General features: G+C 49.3%; 1 protein-coding gene across 1 annotated transcript in view; it reads left to right on the forward strand.

The window, feature by feature from the left end:
* The first annotated feature begins 8,929 nt into the window (after positions 1-8,929).
* The window catches only part of LOC131206147 (WD repeat-containing protein 47), a 45,890-nt gene continuing 34,004 nt past the window's right edge, over positions 8,930-20,815 (forward strand). Inside the window, exons 1-5 of the mRNA XM_058198575.1 lie at positions 8,930-9,650; positions 10,018-10,293; positions 10,396-10,568; positions 12,547-12,941; positions 13,020-13,308. Coding sequence (XP_058054558.1) covers positions 8,930-9,650; positions 10,018-10,293; positions 10,396-10,568; positions 12,547-12,941; positions 13,020-13,308 — 1,854 coding nt within the window. The remainder of the gene's footprint in view (positions 9,651-10,017; positions 10,294-10,395; positions 10,569-12,546; positions 12,942-13,019; positions 13,309-20,815) is intronic.

Here is a 20,815-nt window from a genome sequence, read left to right on the forward strand (position 1 = left end):
AGACGCATTGGATTTTCCCGCCCTTGGCGGCGAACCACGCAAATAAGAACTTTTAGACCCAAGAAAAAAGTTTTTTGGATCGTGCCAGTGGCGTCTTAATCGTCTCTTCACACGCAGCGAAGCGTGTGGTGCAGAAAATTGGCAAATGAGCTTCCCCGGCGGCCCTCATTTTCCTGTTTTGTTGTGGGGTACAACATAATCGTTTTATCGTACGGTGTCGTATTCACACAATGATACTTTTTTATCGTCTGTTTTTCCTCCCAAAAATTGGTTTTTTACTTATTTTCGTTCCTCTTCGTGTGCTGGACGCGAAAGCAACGAGCGAGAAGTATATTGCATTTCTTCGGTTTGTGATGGCTCCGAAGAAATTGCGGCGTTCGAAGCATGGCGCGCGAATGTGTTTATTGTGCCTTCTATTGCCGGCTGTGGGTCGTATAAAAATGAGAGAAACCACCTTGACGCGGCTTCAGCCCCGTGGTGGTGGTTTGGAAATTTGGCAAATTGGCGTAATTTTCAACCCAACACCGGTGGCCCCAACCCGGGAGGTCGTAAACATTAAATCGCTCACCCCTGTTCGCCAGTAAGCGCCTCTAATTGATCGCCGTTAGGTGTGACGCTGAGTGCTACTACTCGATCGTTACAAAACTAACGATTGTTCAATTTCATTACAGCCTTGTTTGGGACTTGTTTCTTTTGTCGTCATCTACTTAAAACCATTCGCTTTTGGGTCGTTTCGCCAGGGAAAAGTTCGATTTTATTAACCCTTCACCAGCTCAAGTGAGTGAAATTTTCATAACAATATCGATTTTTTTTAGAAAACCGATAGACAATGATCAGTTTTTCTCGTTCGATCTGTTGCATGAAAGGTACAAAAATTAAGCATAACACACGCCACGAGACACACTCGCCTTGCGATCAAGGGTTGATCGCAGAAAAAATGGTTAAATCAAGACAACCTATCTAACTATCTTCATCGCAATCTGCGTAACTGTCTGTCTGGCACACGATGCGCTGTTCCGTTTGACTGATTTGGGTTGGGTGAACGCGAAAGCTAAGAAACGCCCCGGCTGGCTGACTGGGTGGCTGACTGCGGAAACTTCGGGGCAGTATGACGTGCCATGGGGATGTAATGTGCCATTCCTAAGGAGCGTGGAAAATTGCTTGTGGTCCGCAAAAGAAGTGTGCCCCAATCTGTGTGGCTGTGCTGTTTGCTGCCTTGTGGCAGCCAAAAAGGAAAATGGATCCGCAAATGCCTTGCCCATTACCGTTCCGTGTTATCGGCAACAAACGTTTTTGTGGCGGGGAGAAAACCGACACCAAGCATAGTGTGGCAAGAAAGTGGCGAGAGTGGAGGTATCACTCACCTAACAGATGTCTGCTTTTTTATTTATCTTTCCTTGCTTCGAGTTTTCCAAAAATTAATTCCTGTTTTACTCGCTAGCTGCAATCTCATCAATAATATTTCGATCTTGGATTGGAGTTCTTACGCTTTTTCCGCCATAATCTCTATTGGAAGGAATTTTCTTCTGCCTGCAGATTCGGTTTTAGTCCTTATTCCGGGCTCATTTTGGTTATCCAAAATTGTTGGCCATTTCAAACTATGACTTTCTTAAGCATTTACGTTAGTATGTAGGCTTTTATGATGCCAAATGTGTTATATTTTATACAATTTGGGCAAAATGAAACACATTATGCGATGAACGACGAATATCAAGCGATATTTTGTTTCAAATTTTCCAACTTATGTTCGGTATAAGTTATGATGTAAGTTTAAAACTGTTAGTAAAAGGCACCAAGTTTCGAGCCCGAAACATTCCGACCCCACCGTGTAGGGTAGGCTGTAGTATCAAACTAGGACCAACCCGGCTCGTCTCATTGACTGCAAGACTCATTAAAATGATCGACTTTGAAGCGGTTAACGATTCGAGACGTTTCGCCCTTGACGCCACACCACGGTGATCGGCGATCTATGCAATCTCTGTTGTTATGCTCTGTCTGTGCCTGGCTGTTTTTACCGTGCCACCCGTGAACGGACGGGATTTTGATAACGCTCCAGTTGCTGGCGGCTTTTTCTCCAATTTTCCGATAATTGGCATTTTTGCTGCATTCAATCTATTCCACCAGTTGCATGCACCAGTTCTGCGCAATGCAATCTGCGCCCGGGCCCAACGGAGTGCCGAACGTGGTTTCTTGAAGAACATTTCGCTTTCTTGCGCTGCGCGCTCTGGGGGCCAGCATAAGAATTGCAGCTTAGAGAGCGGCGATCGGCGGCCACTTTGTGCTTCGTGATTCTTCTTTTTTTTGTCTCGCCGTAGAGGTGTTTAATTTTTCCTCGCTTTTTCACGCTTCCCTGAATCATCAGAGGCTCACGGGATCTCGCTAGTAGCCGTCGATCGTTTGCGTTTTTACGGTGCTGATCAAATGTCCGGAACAGGCGAGAAACGGGGCCCGTCTGCGGCGGACGTGGCCACTTGGTACCGGTGCTTCTGGGCAGCATATTTTTGCACCGAGATCATTTCGCGAAGGCGAGTTTTTGTTTCGAAGCTGTGGATGGCCCCACCGGAACCGGGTGAGTTAATTGTCTTGCATGTGTTTGCGCTGTTTCGCGCAAAGCATAGCGCGTGTGGGTTTAGCGATCAGCGGTGCGAGTTGTTTGCGTACCAAGCTCGTAGCTCCAAGGATTAAGAGGGAGATACAGTTCCTTCGGTGCCAAAACACGATACCGGATCAATCAGGTTGCAATCCTCTGCGGACAATCAGGTCAACTTTCGTACGATTTCGAGCTGATTAATTCCGTCTTGAGTCGCTAGCAAATTCTCTGTTCTCAGCATCAGTCAGACCCCGTGGGTCCCAAAATATACGCTCTCGGGTTCGTTCTCTCTGGTCGGGCGTGGTTGTGTGGGATTAGGAAACGCACCGGATCGAACTCCTTGTATGGCGCACCAAAGTGGGTGGCGTTCCAGCGCTCACCGTGTTCTTTTTTTATGTTGGGGCACGTTGGTTGGCCGGAAACCAGCCTGGCGCACGCGGCAAATGAATGCCACGGCACGAACCCACGGTGACGTGGGCTGGGCATCATTATTTTTACTGTGCAATCGCCAACGAAATCGCTCAATGTCAGCGTGCTTCTTGGGCGTTGCCCGCCGTTTGGGTGGACCGTTTTTCGGTTCTTGTGTTCTATTTTCTCTTAATTTACCTCCGCTTTTGCCACTTTACCAACGACTCGCTAACTGATTTCTTTTAAAAGTAAATTTTACCATTAATCTTTTTGTTTAGTGTATAACGTTTTCCTTTTCCATTTTTCTTTTAAAATTTATATCCATTTTTAATTAATAAAAAAATTTCACTACATGAACCACAATTGCGAAACCAAGCAGTACTTCAAACGCCGTCAGCATCAAAAGGGAAAACGCGAAGAATGAAGCGTAACGCGTATGCAAATGGCACTGCGTACCTCTGTAACTCATCGTTACGGTAATGATAGTATGCAAAACGTAGACCCCAGTGCCGGAGCCAAGGAAAGTCTTCCGAGACTCCGATCAGTCTCAGCTGCGAGCTGCTGGTGAGAGTCCGTTTACGAGAAACAAAATAGAAAGGATTCCCCGATGCCGGCCATGGTCGGTCGGTTCGATCGGCACACCCGGCAAAAGCGTTCGGTTCTGTTTTGAATCGGCCCTGGACTAACTAAACCATAATTAATAACGCTTCAGCGCGGACCGCGGTGCTGGCTATGCTACATAATTGTTGCACCCCGTTTGCCCGTTGGCCGCGTGTGTGGTTCATCAATCGCTTGTTTCGCGTGCGCGCACACCGCCCATCATTAGGGCTCTGGAACCGCTATCTGAGCTGCAGGCGAACTAGCCGGTCAATGATGTTATGGTCCGGAGTGCGTAACTTATGCTTCACCCGTGCTATTCTGCTCTTTATGGTGTGGCATAAAAGAAGCGAACCGCAACTCCGCCAGAGATTGGATGTTCTTCTCGGCATTAGGAGATCGGCAAAGGCATCAGCGGCACATTTGTTTCTGTTTTGTTACGATACGATAAGCTTCTCGCGTCGTTAAAATAGTAGCCAACAAGCTTCTTGCTCATTATGGTGAATAAGGAAAAAAAATATCTAAAATAGTATCTTTGAATGTTTCTAACAAAAATGGGTGAAAATTGAAACCTTCTGCTGTTTCAATTTATGATGTGTTATGCGGCCCATAAAAATGAATCCGTTTCACCCCAATTACTACGTTAATTGATTGGTTCTGGCGGTAAAGTTTCGATCCTACAAAGACATTACAGCCCAACGGTAGCGCAGCGATGATTGAAACAATCAATTAAAGTTTTATAATTTTATCGATATTAATTTAAGTCCTGTTCAAATTTAAATGCCCCCCAGGCCACACCTTTAAGACCGCCTGGCGGGCACCGTGGCGAAGGCAAATCAATCATCGAACCGTACTTTTTCTTCACGCCGAGCGTTTGAATGTGCCGCCCGTTGTCCGAGAGACGCGCACAACATACCGAAAGCATGCTCTGGCGGCATATTTGGCGCAAGCGGTCTGGCTCCGTACCCCGAGCGGGCCTCGTGTCAAACAATAGTCAAACGCGCATGAAACATGATACAATAATGTGGTGGACCGGTGGAACCTCCGTTTGTCGGCGTCTGCTGGCCTTTCTTCCCCTCGCCGCGAGCAAAGCCTCCGAAAATGGCTCGGCGGAATGGCTAAGAAAATGGTTGTGTTTTTCCTTTGCCATGTGCCGGCGTGTTGCGTGATTTTTTTTTGTCCGTCGATGTGTTCTTCGCTTTGTTTATTACGACGGAAACACTTCATTCAACAGCTCATCAAACAGCATGTGATCGATTGGAGTTCGATTGCAGGCAGTGTTTTGACGACGCGGCTCAAGTTGAACACGACGAAACCGCGGCGTCATCATCGGAAGTTGGGCGACCCCATGCTGCCGCCTGCTGTCTCGACATGGACCAGTTCACCCAAGCGGGGGTCAACAACAGCATAAAAAAATTATTCAAACAACGACCTCCCTGATTGAATGTCGGTCGGTTGGCAGTCAGCACCTGCACGAAGCGCGAGTTGTTGATTTGTCTGATTTAGCGAACCGAGCGAGTGTCGTGAAAAACGGCCAATGCAAATCGTTAAACGAATGACAACTTAACTGCACACGAAAAGAACTGGCGAAAACGTGTACACGGCGTCTACGAAATGGACCCGAGTGCGTCGAAAAATAAAATGCCCAAAAACAGAATTAAAAATGGAAAACAACGCCGCGCTGTGGTCCCAAACAAAGCATAAATCGTGACGTGCACGCGATGAAAATGGAAATTAGCACTTAAATTCTTCTCGGTGTTAGGGGGTTTCTCAACGCTGGGAAACCCTCGGCTTTCACCCCGCAAGGTTTAGGGTGCTGCATATTTTTGTTTTCCGCATCTTCAGCCCAGTGCGCGCTGGCACTTACTTGTTTATGGCGTTGAGTACTATTTCCAACAGCACTCTTTCACTGGTCACACTGGGGAGACGTGTCATGATAACTATCGTCTGGTCTGGCAACGGGCAGCTCTCGGGTTACACAACTCTTCGCCCCAAGGGCCTTGCTTGGGGTCCTCTGCACGGGCCCTGCGCCGCCATTGTTGGCAACGAATCGATACTTTCGTCTGGTACTGGCTTTCCCGGAGCGCCTGTGCGGTTCCCGATTGTGCAACAAGCCGCGGGAGCCCCGGTGCGGCAGCAGGCTACATCCGCAACTATTCTGCTCCGGAAATGATGCTGAGGACACGTTCCTCCATTCAACGGTGTTCCTGCGAGATTAGGAAGGGAGGCGCAGGATTTTCTGATGTGCAATATGCTTCTCTGCAATAATGTTGCCGGGTTTTTCCTTACGTATTCTGCTGTTTGAGGTGCCGTTTGGAGTCCTTGACATTTTCAATGCTATTTTTGGTTTTTTAGAAGTGATTTCGTGTATGATCTAATTTAAATCGTCCTTTTTTGCGTTATATAAAGTGTTTATATTATTTTCTTCCTGCAAATAGTTTGGCTCTTATGATGTCCAATAGGGCCATCGAGAAATGATCGGAAATGTAAATTAAAGGTCAGGCCCGTAGTCAGTTCCGAAACCCCATTTTAAGGCCCCTCATTGAGATCTTTTTTCGTGAGATTTTGCCTTCGTTTGGAAGATTCTTTTGCCACGTACCAAGCGGTATGCCTCCTGTCGAGCCATGATGGTGCATCCAAACGGACCGACTGCGGGCGACACAGGCGTGACATTCGATTTAAACACTCATCGTTGAGTTGATCGCTTCACTTGCGTTTCGTTGAAAAACCCATCACGCCGGGAATTGGCGACGCAGATTTTCCAGCCCACTGTGGGCCAGATCAATCTAATGCTAATCACGTTTTCCGCATGATCCGGCCAGATCGGCCCGCAAGTTGCGCCGGCAAAGAACTTCCGATACGCGCGATATCCGAATCGTTTTATATGATTCCGAGCGCCGTGTTCCAGATGGCGGTCGTCGGCGAGATGATCGACTTTAATTTCACGCTTCGTTAGATCCGACGGAGACCCCTTCGGCCGATTACATTTTTCGGTTCGCGTGACACGATCTCGGAAGACGGTCGAATTGAAACATGTTTTTTTTTATGGTGCTGCACCGCGTAATGTTGATTCGTTGGCGTTCGAAATAGCAAGTTTTAAGGAACGTTTTCCGTAAACGTTGCTTAAGTTGGGACCTCAGAATAGTTACGTTGATTGCCCGTTTTCACTTGCCGATCTTGCCGTGGTCCATATTTTTGTTTTCGGCGCCATTCGTTGTTGTTTTTGCAGCGCTTTCATTTTGTGGGTCGCGCCCGTGTGGTGGGGCGCTCCAGAGCATGGGCGTGCGCCCCACATAAGAGGCCGTGGACCACCGAAAACACTTCATCAAATTTCACTTTCCCGCCCAGAGGCGGCCCAAACGGATCGGCTAACATGCTAAACGCAATTTTCACGCTTAATCGCGGGGCTAATGAATTAATCGTAGCAAAATTAACAACAAAAAAGTTAAACGATAATGCGATCGATCGTTTGTTAGCTGTTTGTGTTTTCCGTTTTCCGGGTTCTTCATATTTTTCGAAGCTTCTCAAAATCTAAACCTGAAAACTAACCAGGAGGAGGGACAGTAAAAGGGCACTAGGCAGTGGTCAGTCATCAAATGCGAAGGCCAGGAGGAACCATCCGTTAGAGGAGCTGGTTGATGACTGCAACAAATGGTTGGGCTGCTCCGTGCCAGGGGTTTGCAGATTCACTTGGGATCGTTGGGCATAAAGCAGCAACCGAAGGCGATCGCGAGAGGATCGCTTTTTCGCGTGTGGCGGGGAACCATTGCCAATGGCTCATCAACTCTCCGAGGTCCAGTGGGGCGATTGACCGGCCTACGACCGGCCAGACATCCATCGTCTCCGAGGCGACGGGGCTTTCCACTTTGTCGTAAGCGATGGCCTATTAATGGTGCTGCTCGTTGGGAGGAGGGTCCATCCCGAGCACGAAGGCTAGCGAAGGTTTTCCTACGCCATCCGGTGAAAGTTATGGGATCTTCACTTGGGGTGAACCGTTTGTGTGTAAAGGTTATGTTTATGCTCATTATTTCACTACTTTCTTCGGTGTCCATTTTGCGGAATCTTAGCGGCAAGGTGTCAAATTGAGTGGAACGCTCGGGAAAACTGCAATCGAATGTAATGTCAGTGTTTAACCTAATGCCCTGGATTGGACGACGATAGTGTGCGACGAAGAGGTGAATAATAGAGGATCCACAGTGATAAACTGTCGTTTCGTGCCTATGAAATTGAGCTAAACCATAACGATTACTCGAATGGATCACAATAGTAATCTAAAACCATCCGGATCTTAATTAGAGCCGAAAAACTGACGAAGTAAACATTAAGTATGGCTGACCTCAATGGTAGCAGCATCGGATAAATAGGACATTTATTCATTTATTTGTAATGCAAAAAACGAAGAAATCCGTGAATAAAAATGGTTTAAATTTTTCGATAAATGAACGATATGAGATAACCGATGAATGGATAGATAAACGAAGTGAAAATGATGAATGATTACATTGGTCTTTAACATGCCACATTTGAAGAAATGACCATGCTATCTGATAAGATTTGCTAACCTATTTTGCTTCAAATTAGTCATATTTTTCACTATCTCTTGGAAGCGCTGTCCCAGTAATTCGTCACGTCTGCTGTATCTGCTAAGCGCTGATTCACTTAATCGCTTTTTTAGTAAAAATATAATGCGCTTCTAGGTCTGCCTTAAAGGTATGCTTTTATTAGCCAAAACCTTTACCTTTATGTCGTGCAATCGTACAGACAGGTCATCCATTATGCATTTAAGTGGGGAGGCCGAAAGATATGGAGCGATAATTCCTTCCCCTTGTGCCAAGTGACACACTACGTTGAAGAAGCTCAATGAGAGGGAGCGAGATAAATGCGGCGATAGTCATCGACAATTTGTGAGATAATGTGACAGATAAAAGCCCACCGGGAATGGCAGAGATAAACGGCCGATTCTTGCGAATCCACCCCGGAGACTGACTAGCGGTCGAGCAACAAAATTTCCCTCGTCGTGGAATTCTTGTGGAATGGAGCCAGACGTTGCGGTGAATCAGAAATGTAATTCTGGTTTATTGCGCACCATTTCGGGGTCTGCCGGGTGTTGATCACCGGAGAAGGAACACAGAAGAAAGTGCTCGTGGCCGTGTTCTGCTACACCCCTGGTCATAGCTAGCACCATAATCGAGATGGTTTCACAAATGGAGAAGGGTTTTTATTAAATTTTTAATATATTCCTACATTTTTCCCTTCTTACACGTTACGTAGGTTCTTGCGCCGCCGACATAGATCATCGGGACGGCGGTAATCCGCGCCATTAATGTGAGCAACATGTCGCCGGCCAGACTATCGCTCCGCGAGGAGGACATCGTGCGGCTGGCGCTGGAGTTTCTCAACAATCGGGAGTTGCACATTTCGCAGCTATCGCTAGAGCGCGAGACGGGAGTCATCAACGGCCAGTACTCGGACGATGTGCTCTTCCTGCGCCAGCTCATTCTTGATGGCCAGTGGGACGACGTGGTGGAGTTTATCCAGCCACTGGAAGCGCTCCAGAACTTCGACATGAAGCAGTTCAAGTACAGCATCCTGCGCCACAAGTACATCGAGCTGCTCTGCATCAAGTCGGAAGCGGGTGGCCTGGCCGCCGGTCCGCCGCTGATCAATAATGTGGAAGGTGCGGTCGAAGAGGTGGTGCAGGTGCTCGGCGAGCTGGAGAAGCTGTGCCCTACGAAGGAGGAATACTCGGGGCTTTGCCTGCTGTTGACGCTGCCGAAGCTAGGCGACCACCTGCAATACCGGGATTGGAATCCGAGCAAGGCGCGGGTCCAGTGTTTTCGGGAGATTTTTCCGCTGGTGGAAAAGTTTCTGCCCGGCGACAAGAGGTCCGGTTCGCCCGGTTTGCTGTCGGCGAAGAACGACCGGTTGGTGCAGCTGCTGATCAAGGGCGTGCTGTACGAGTCGTGCGTGAACTACTGCCAGGTGAAGGCAACCGGAGCGGCCGATGCGGCGAGTCAGAAAATCAACTTTTCACGCGTCCTGGACGGATCGATAGGTAAAATGGGACCGCTAGGAACGGAGGGTATGATAATTAAGTTTCCTTTTTTTTGATCTCTTGTACAAGTAAAACAGAAAAATTGTTTAGGATCAGCGGATCGAAACACACTCAATCTTATTTCGTCTTTCAAAAACACCTTCTTCCGAACGGTGTTTAAAATCACGTCTTATTGTATTTTATTTTTAAACCTAAGATCAACTTCAAAATGTATTAGTATTTTATGGACTAAATACTAAATACGGGAAATTTCGTTATTGCTATTTGCTACTTTCGGAAAGTTATCAGATTCGTTATAAGAGACGTTTTATAAAACAAATTTCAGAAAGTGGTTTTGCATAAGTCTTATGCTTTTAAAAAATTTCAGGTTTCACGGATTCGGATCTTTCGCTGCTGAGTTGGCTGCAGAGCATACCGGCGGATACGTTCGCGGTGCCGTTCGAGCAGAAAACGCTGAACGTGGACGTCGAACGACTGGAGAAGCCCTCGCTCGAGACGTCCTGGACCGAGCATATGCTCATCACGCCGATCAAGCCGAAAACCTTCCCCCACTCGGTGATGCCATTCACGCGGCCACGGAGTGCCGCCGACATCATGACCCGTTCGCTGCTGCCTTCCCTGGACGCCGTTTCGAGTTGTCTCAGTAAGTCGAACGATAATGTGGACACCCCACCGCGTACTCCTTTTGGCTGTTCTCTTAGCAACATCCTGATATACATTTTCTGTGTGTCCGATTTCGTTGCAGATCCAAAAGCGACCAACGAATCGTTTCCGATGTCCCGTTCCAGCTTCGCCAGTTTCCACCTGACCGGCATCAAGCCGAGCAGCGGCAAACTGATGACCTCCAGCGTGGACCGGTTATTCGAGAACGGGGACGGTGGCGAAACGTTTCGTAGCAGTAACTTTGTCGAGTATCAGGTTCGTTCGAGGAGAGTTCGAGGTGTCTAAGGCGCGCCCTGTCTAGTAGTTCCTTCCTCCCGCTTATGGCGAGTTACGTTCTGATTATGCAACACACCGTACGTCCAAGAACCGGCTTTTACGATTCAACCTGTCGGCCGGTGATTATGTTGAGGGAAAAAGTAGGTGATAGATTAAAGAACGATAAGCAGTAGCACCGTCGTCGGCACACACCAGGAGCCACTCCGGGTAGTAGGGCACTAGGAACTTGAGCGAATGTCGAATGATTTCTTGTACCGTTTCTAAAAGAAGTGTGCGAGGTAGCGCAGGGCATATTTCTCCCTTCTCAAAGAAGTGGAAGAAAATCGATATTTACGTTAGAATATTGCAGGCTTGTATCGTAGGATAGGGAGTTAAATATTTACTACGGATAGCGGTAGTGATAAGCACGAGTGGTCATTGACTTTGCCGCTACAGCACGTCAAGACACGTGTAAGGCCTAGCATTCGTGGAATGCAGGACAAGAGCGGACCTGGAATGCTGTTGGCCCTTCAGAGCCGGAAAGTAACACGTTGGTGGCTCGCGAGTCTAGCACTCTTTCCACGTGTCACTGTCATTTTTCATCTCTCACCAAACGGCGGCAGGTCCTTAGCGCAAGTTTAGGAGAGAAAACACTGACGGAAAAAGGTTGCATGCACGCTTTACGTTCGCTGGGAAGTGTGCAAACAAACTATAAAAAAGATGGTTTTCAATGATGAATGAAACCGCGCTCGTGTTTTCGACCCCAACGTGATCCAAGAGACGAACAAAAAATGGAAAGAAAATAGCAATGAAAACGATGTCGAGTGACATAAAGAATGTTTGCTTGGCTGTGCCCACGGGAAACCGGAATGCTCCTACGGCACCTTTCGACCTCCGGGTGTCCGTTACCGTTTTATGAGAGGCCCGTTCGCCTGTGAGTGTCAATATTTGTTTAAGCGAATTGATTTCTATTGAGAAAACTAACGTGAAACGGTTTCCCCCCGGAAGAAACCGTTTCCCCCGGTTCGGCAACGTCCGCACACGCGTACAGATTTATCGTGTAAGGGCTCTTCACTGAGCCACCTGCGAGAAGTAGAACAATCGGGCAGGAGTCACGTTTTGACCATTTCGTTTGGTTGCGATATCGCGTGATATATATAGGTCATTAGGTTAACCGAAGAGCAAACAGATTTTTATGAAAACAAACAAAATGTGAGCTGATAGAAAAGTGACAAAAGAAATAGTTATCGCAGAAGGAACTTGAAGAAGCGTGAAATTAACAGCTGAATTAGGGAATTGCATTTTGTTCTTATTAAGTAAAAAGCCACTACGTAAAGTAAAAAATATTAAAAGTAGATGAAGAAGCTGGAAGAGGCATTTCGGATAGATGGGCTGTTAACGGGCCAACATGAAACAGAAGTAAAAGAACTGTAAACGTTTGTACGTTCACGCTTTCGCTTTCGTTCACGTATCGCTACTCGATACCAAGATAAAACTGATAAGCTCAACCCTTTCCGTGGCTTGCTAACAGCGGTTCGATGCTGTTTCGATCATGGTGATCGATAATCAGTAACACTTGATTTCGGATCGGTAACAATATCGTCAGCAGTTACCCAAGTTTAGTTACTTTTCGTTCAGGTTATTGTAGGCTTTTTGTTTAATCGAACCGTTTATCCAACATTTTCTTACTTTCGGCAACGAACAAAGAAAATTCCCGATGTCACTTCGGAACGTGAAACATGATCATTATTTAGTTACCATTTATCTAAGAGCCACGTGGGTGATGCGTACGTAGCTAATTTGCACCCTATTGCTAGCGATGCCAGTGACTCAAGGTCTTCAAGCTTGCATATGCAAATAATCAGAACTGCATTCCCAATTCTCCCTGCTCTCCCACGTTATCGAAAGCAGAAAACACCTCCATCCGTAGGGCCGCTCAATGGTTAACGTTCGGTTTGTTCTCTGCTCCCTTCCGCAGCAGGGACTCCCGTCGATCGACGAGATTGCTTCCGTGCAGTCGAAATCACCCGATCTACAGGCCGTGGCCGGTGCCGTGGTCAAGGCATGCGACATTCATCAGAACAGTGCCGAGCGGGACAGTCCCAACACGACCAGCTCGACTGCCAAGAGCTCCCGGCGGGACTCGCTGTCGGAGAAGGTTCCGACGACACAGCCAACGGCGACGACCGTCCCAACGGGGCTGCCACATCACAGTCACCAGCCAACGTCCGTTCCGGCGTCCGCCATCTCCACCCCGGGGAGCGGTCCCGGAGGTCTCACTAGTGCCAACAGTCCGGTGCCGTCGGCGCAGGGAATTGCTCCCCAAGTGCCACTACCGAATGCCGGTATCATCTACGATCAGCCCAAACCACAGTAAGTACAGCACTCAGGAGGTCTTTCAAATATATTTGTGAAAATAAAAACCTTAAAACGACATTATCTCCATTGTAGGACCAAAGCGGGCCACAGTCAAGCGACGGGAGCGCCGGCCACCAGCAACGGAACGGCGAACGGAACCAACGAGGGTGGTGGCGAGCTGTACGAAAAGTTTAAGCAACAAAAGCAAAACAAGGAGAGTGACTATATTATCAACGGTAACCCAACGATTGTTCCACCGACTCACATGCCTATGAACAGTGCCGGATCAACCGCGCCGCCCAACGGTGGTCAAGCCAACGGAAATGGAGTGCTACCCGCGATTGGAGGAGTGCATCCGTCGGAGGAAATGTTCGGCAACGAGGTAGGTGGCTCTTTTCTTTGGAAAAAGTGTACAAGTGAGGTTTAGAATCACCCTCGTTATTGTGGAATATGTTGACACGCGTAGTAGTGGTGAAAAATAGCCATCCGTAGTCCTCATTTCCTTTAATCATACAGCTTTAGAGTACGGTTAGGAAGTGATGGCTAAAGTCTGATTGTTGGCAATAGTGCAAGTTGTGCAATATCGCTTCATTCAAAAAACTTGCCATTTTCACTGTCACGTTTTTTATTTTGCTTACCAAGGTACCAAGGTTTAAACAATTAAACCTTAAAAACCTTTACGCTGTTGCTGCAAAATATCTTTTATTTGTAAAACGCAACTTCATATATTCGTTTGAATACACTCTGGTAGCGGCCACGGATTAGTTTCTACCAGCCGGGCAGCTCGCGTCACCCGTTGGCGTTAAAAGCGAGATAAAGTGGAACACGCAAACAAAGTGTGTAACTCCCATACGCCTTCTCATCCACGCATCCGATTCTATCGACAGGGGATAAACTGGTCCAGTGCTCGATACGGGGCGGTACGCTGGTTCGTTTTCTAATTGTGATTGGAAATCGGTCCCCACCGGCCGTCGGGCCAGGCGCGCACGTGGGCGCCGAACGACGACTACCGGACCAGTTTTGACCATTTTCCACTATCGCGCATTCGAAGGTGGAACCGGATTACGAGAGTGAAGTTGTTAATTCAATGACACGTATCGTCAAAACCTTTGCCAGCTCTGCTGCAGCCACTGTGGCAGATCCGGAAGGCATTAATACACCAAGAATACAGCGAGAGGATGAATCGACGCAGGCAACATTGTATCTCGCTTCCCTGTAAGCGTGATGAGGGTTAATTTTTGTGCAATGTTGCTTGCAAATGGAGAGCTCCGAAGCGGTACAATCGTTACTGTACGACGATCTTTCCGATACTTTTCATCGCGGATTTCGAACGGTTGCGTAATTTGTTTATTGTTGTGATTGTGGGACATGTAGGAAGGAACCCACATTTTTTAAATATCATTCTATTTACATTCTGTGTTATAGTCAGGACCCAAAAGGGCCGTACTGGTCCTTGGCATCCACAAGCCTACCATTTTAAGCCGTTCTTAGGCCATCAATCGGCTCACTTATCGATCATCGGCGTGTGGACGTGTTGTCGCGTGGTGTGCGTGGGCACAAAACGACACGACTTCCGCGATCGGCGGAACCCTTACGACACACACGAAGGGCACCGGGGGCAACCTTATGCTCGCGCGAAGGTCCCGCGCGAGAGATGCGGCCATAGTGTCACCAGGCCGACACTGCTGCCGTCCGTCAGTGTCGGCCGTCCAGTTCGATCCTTTTAAGGCAAGTTCATGAACACCACCATCACCGCACGAACGCCACTCCGATCGCGGGGCTATTCGGACATAATTTTATCGGTCGATATCTTTAATGACGATCGATTGGATCGTATGGCGCATTCTCCGTTCCGATCGCATGTGTAACAGACTCTTGCGTTTCGAAAACAGATTGATGTCTAATTTTACGAGCGTCCACGATGATCGTTTTATAGACTTGATGACAACCGCAACCTGGGCATCGCGCCTCCTGCGTGGAGAGTGTTTGCGTTACGGCGGCGGGCGGTACCTCGTTAGTGGATGGATGCTAATGAAGGGTTTTTATTACTGCCGTCGGAAGTTCCAAAAGTTTTCCGTTGGCGTTTTGGAAAACCACCAACGTTACGGCCCACATCGGAACCGATCGGATCGTTTACACTTGCCATCGGGGTGTGCCGTGCTGGATGTAAATTTGATGACAGATAGAACCCCCCGTGACGATGCTTAATTGACGATGGCGTTAAGATAAAAACACTGCTTTTATGAACTCCTACACCCACCGTCTCTGTATTATTGTCACAAGCAAATAGGGCCAAACGCGCCCGGCGATGGCGTCGATGAGTAGTTCGTCAATTTGGAGTTTAAGGAATGAACCAATATTTGCCCAACTCTTGGCGGAGGCGACACGGTACATGGGTATGCGTCGTGCATGAGTGATTCTGTGCCATTACGGGCGGGTTCGGACATCGTCCGGTTACTCTGGTTCCGTTTGCGATTAGTCAGTTTTCGGTTTTACACAGCCTGACTACCCGGGACCGCCTTTGACGCAATCGCCAAGCAGTCCAGTAAATGGGGAAGATTTTTTGTGGACATTGATCGATCGCGGTTGATCGACTGTGCAGTCTGCGACTATCTCCATTTGGAATATACTCCATCAATCTCCATTTTGTGACATCTTTTCAATTACTTCCGTTCGCTGACTTGTGCGTGCGATGATGACTTATGTTTTGCCACGCGACCGGACGTCGGGTTGAGCACCAATGGCTCTGGCGACTGGAAAGTGTTTTCAAGTGGTCGATTTATTTCTCGAAGTTGGGGCGTTCGTCTTTTCCGTGGATCTTCGGTCGATCTGTGTCCAGGCCATTGGAATGTCGGGTTTGAGTTGGATTCCCCGGCGTGGACCATGGGGGCCAGTATGATTGACTTGGTTAAAACGTTGTGTGCGCACACGCGGCATACCCAATGGCAAATCCGACAGTCCTTGATCCAACACCCACGCGGCCAACAAGAATCGGGGAGCTCGATTTTTTTTAATTGACTCGCTCGTTACTTTGCAAACCCGTCGACATCCTCCGCAGCAGCGACTAGAAACGCAAAACCAGAAACCTTCAACAACCGGTAAGGGCGTTCTCTGTCGGATCAGCTGCTAGCTGCCTGGGGTGACCTGGTTCTTGCATTCTTGCCAGACCGTATCGCGCATATGGTGGGTTTAAAAAATCGAGCCCGGTTGGCAATCAATTTTTGACATTACGTTACGCGCCCAATTGGTCACGCGCCGGGAATGTTTCCATTAGCATCGTGCATCGGAGTCGGAAAGTGGAAATGTAATTTATGATTAATGTGGCTCTCGTGCCATCGGCGTGTGCATCATCGAACTCGCGTGATTCGATCGTCTCAATCGACCGCGCAGCATGCCAATCGTGCTCTCTCGGTCCCTCCGCGACGAACCGTATGACGGGCTCCGTCGTGGTTGTTGTAGCGCTCCGGGACACCACTAACCTTGTGTGCGTTGTTGGATATTTGCGTGTCGCGCGCGGCGACACACGGCGCGAGAGATCATTGGCGCGGTCATCAGTTCTGTTCGAGAAGTTCAATCGGTCTGGTGTGCGCGTCGGGAAGGAAGCATAGTTGTCAGACGATGGAGTATTTCTCTCTTCGTCAAAAGTCTTGATGAGTGATCGAAGCGATCGAAGTGATTCATTGTGAAGTGAAATTCGCTCGGACCTTGATCCCCAGGACGAACATTAGAGATTCCTGGGCTTTTCAGTATCCTCAGTGGACCTCTCGGGTGGTGTGGTATGCTGCTAGTGCGTGAGCGTGCCATCGTTCGCCAGTCGCGAGTGAGTCACGGTGAACATTGAATGCTGAAAGTGCCGTGTGTCCCTGCCGAAGTTCTGGACGCCTCACGACGCCACCTGGGATGGCGAACCTCTATCATCACCAGACGAGTCGGCAGCACCGGCCGTTCTGCGGTGTCGATCGGCAGTTGCGCAAGATCGAGGAAATTTTCTGCAACCAGAAGGAGAACGAAGTGAAGATCATCGAGTCGCGCACGAGCCGTCACTGCAGTGTCCATGGTAGCCACCGGCGTGGCTCGGTGTGCTCCGTGAGACGCCGCGATTCGATCGCCAGCTCAATCGGTGACCTGTCGGTGGCCAGCGGGGCGAGCAAACAGGCTCCACGGGCCTCGTACGGTTCGATCTACAATGTGGGGCGCGAAGCGGAAATGGCCGCCCGTCGCCGGAGCCGGCTAGCTAACCGGAACTCGATCGCAAACTTTGGTGATCTCCACCTCCAGTACTCTGGCGGACTGACGGGCAGCCGGAAGAATCTGAACGGATCGGTCGGGCTGCTCGGAAGTGACTCGCGTCGCCGGGAGAGCATGCCCGCTCGGCCGCTGCAGCATCCGGCCGACTTCCCATCAATGCTACGGGGCAGCTCCGTCTCGACGGTGGACCTTCGTCGGAAGCAATCCGGCCTGGGAGTGAATGGTGGGCCGGCAGTGAATCGCCGTGCGAGTATGAGCAGCAAACGGAGCAGCCTGAACCTGGACGATGGCCTGTCGTCGGTGAAGCTCCACTCGATCCTGAAGAAAGCTTCCGGTGCGTCCAAGGACAGTGGCGAGGACAGTGGCGATCACGACGAGCTGTGTGACATGACCAAGCGGCTGTCCTTCGATTCGGGCATCGCCAAACCGACGACGCTGGGACTCGGGCTGGCCAACAACAATCGGCGCAACTCGAACGACTCGAGCTACTCGTCGTTTTCGCGGCGTATTTCGATCGACTCACTCGATGCCAGTCGGCGGTATTCACGCCGCCTATCAGACGCCTCGTCGTTGTTCGGTGGCGACGAGGACGCCACAAGCAGTACGGGCAGTGGCGGTGGCAGCGGGGGCACTGCCAGCGACATCGATCGCATCAAGGTGCTCAACAGTAGCTACAGCAGCAGCTTCGACAACAGCGCCCATGAGGTAATTCATTAGAACAGGCTCTCCGGGAGGGCGAGCGCACCATACTTGTCCGCGGCTTAGCAACGCACGCCCCGGCCCGGCGGACGTGGCTGCGTAATCACGCGATCGCGCAATTACCGATTAAAATAATTCACCCATCTCCACCCACATGGTGCCGGGAGCGCTGCGACTGCGCAAAAAAATTTGCCACCACTGATCGATCGCACTATAAATGGTCATTCGGCCGAGCCCGTCTCCCGTGACATGAAAAACAAACCAAAAATGCTTCAAAAACGTGTCAGCGGGGCTGGGCCCTGCCCAGGGCCTGGGATGACTCCCGGCCGGGACACTCAACGCGATCCTGCTGCGGGCAGGTCGCGGGCACACCACCCCAAAGATGGTCCGCACTCGACGCTCGCGGTGCGAGATCCGATCGTAAAACATTCCATTCGCGGACCAGAGCAGAGGCAGAGAGAGAAGGCGTATGGTTTGCATAATTTCCAGCACTTTGTTCGCGTTTGTCTTCGTTCTGACTTCGGGAGTGAGGGGGTGGTCAGAGGTTCACCGGAAGACGCAGGCCCGAAGAAGCTGGCGCCAAGCGTCGTCGTCAGCCTCGCTGATGCCTCTCTCGATTTTTCTCTCTCCACCAGCGGAGGTCACGCGTCGTGCTCTGGTCTGCCAGAACGCAGAATCCGGTGAAAGCCGGTAATTAATCCGAGACGAGAAAAAGAGAACGCTATCATTGGGGCAGACCGTAGCGAGTCGAGGACGTTCTCGAATCGGAAGACATTGAACGCGCCCGAACGGTCACGGTCTGCTTATGGCGGGCTCAATCGTCCGTAACGGCGGACAGTCATTTGAAGATGCATCTTGATTGGCTCAGTTGTTCTAAAATATATTTAAATTGTAATTAACAGATGCAAAGTACTAGTAATTCAATGCGTCAAAAACAACCGGATTTGTGGATAGAGCAATTCTTGGTTCAATTTTCTCGTGCTGTGTTTGCATCACATTATCACATTATTAGCGAATTCTTGATATATTTTCGCCATAGTAGCAAATATCCAAGTCTCGTTTGGATGCTAAGTAAATATGCAACGAAACCTAACGGATGTGTGGTTTTGCAACTACCCTTAGCTGTCTGTTATTAGGTCTGGCAGTTCTCGGCACATTAAACGTACTTTCTTTATATTACAAAACAAGCAAGTAAAAAATGTAGACTGTAGCGAGCTACAAATTGATTGACCTCTTCTCGAGTTAGCCATGGCGGCCGTTTTCGCTCTACCAGCCGCTGTAAATCAGCGAACGTTGGTCGGATCGGTTACAGGAGCTCCACACGATGTAAGTGAAGCGATCAGCGGGCTCTCGAACCGCGCAATTGCCAGTTTGAGCTCAATCGCTGTAGAAATGGTAATGATCCTTGACTCGTCATGGCGATCTCGTTTGAGAGGAGAAGGGTACAGAGTGCTGCGGGGTGCTTCCCGCATCGTGAACAAATTGTCCAAGACTCTCTTGTGCGCTGCAGTAAGGAGCGTGCGGATCGCAACGATCCGGTGTGTGGCGCCTACCGTGCGTGGGACCACTTTATGGGAGTTTCGGTTTTGTTGTTTTTCTTTTTTCGGTGGGTGGTTTGTTTCGGTTTCAACACCCAGCCGGCCAAGAATCACGGAACTGGTTCCGTGTTCGGCACAATTAGACGTTATTAGTTTGTTGGAAGAGCGAGGTCTTTACCGATGTTTTCGCTTGTTGGCGTTAAACGGTGGAAGGTTGTGCCGGTCGATTCCGTAACACGGTGGGTTCCGCTGGCCACCGGAACTTGGCTTGGGTTCGCTACTGTCGATATGTTGCTGAATCATGCATGCTTGTTGAAAACCGCCCTCTTCCCGAAACGTTGGCAGAGTTCCTTTTGTTGATCGTACAGTGAACGCCTACGGAACTAAGGTCTTCGATGTCCCACCGTATGGGTCGGCGGTACTGTAAAGGCGGGCCCAGCTGATGTCACTACAATGTGTACCGTGATTAAAGCAGGAGCCGCCATGTTCGATCAGGGCTCGATGGTGTACCGAGGCGATGACGAGCGAAGATACGAATGCAAATCGGTTTGACGCTCCGGTGTGTGGAACCTGACTCCCGGAGTGTAATCTAATCCGCTGCCCGTGTGGAGGTCGTGCGAAACGTGACCAGCTTGTAAAGCGGCTCGTGTTAGGATATCAAGCATCGCCCCAAGCGAGGGATGTAATATCGGCCTGTTCCGTTGATCGAATGGCGCGCGATCGATCATTCGTCCGATTTGCGACGGCCACCGCGGCCATGCTTTAAGGTCTTTGTGTACTTTATTTTTATATTTAATTTGTAACCATAAGTAAACTTAAGCAATTCCATTTACGGAACCCGTCACTGGGTGCCGAAGTTAAGTGCTGCTCGATCTTGTATTGACCGTCCCGGCCACAATGTAACTGTTGAATAATTCGTGTTCATTGTTATTAATGTTTAATGAATAATTATTAATGCTTACACCGGTAAATTGGCCTCAGCTGGGTGACATTAATTCAATTCCAGCCTCCGACGGTTTGTTTCGCCAGACGTTTTTGGTTTGGGGGTGCTGGTCACTCCTTTTGCGGTTGCGGCACGGCACAGAAATGATTGCTCATTGGACGTACCCACGCGCTTCGGGAGAGCTGATCCATCGATCGGCGTTTCATCTCACAGGGCGCTCAAGCTTAAGATCATCCGGGCGATCGTTGATAGATCGCTGACAGCGCATGGCGACATAAGAGAGGATCCAAATGTTTGTGCCGCTCCAAACATGGCCCACCACCACCAGGTTGCGGATGACACACACGAACACACAGGCCGTGTTTTTGGAGATCCGAATTCGTTGACCTATTAACGCCAGCGCCATGTACGAGTGTGTCTGGCCGATGGGCTTCTACCGGTCCCGTCTTGCGGTAGGCACC

This window comes from Anopheles bellator, chromosome 1 (genome assembly GCF_943735745.2).
Source record: "Anopheles bellator chromosome 1, idAnoBellAS_SP24_06.2, whole genome shotgun sequence".
Lineage (NCBI taxonomy): Eukaryota > Metazoa > Arthropoda > Insecta > Diptera > Culicidae > Anopheles > Anopheles bellator.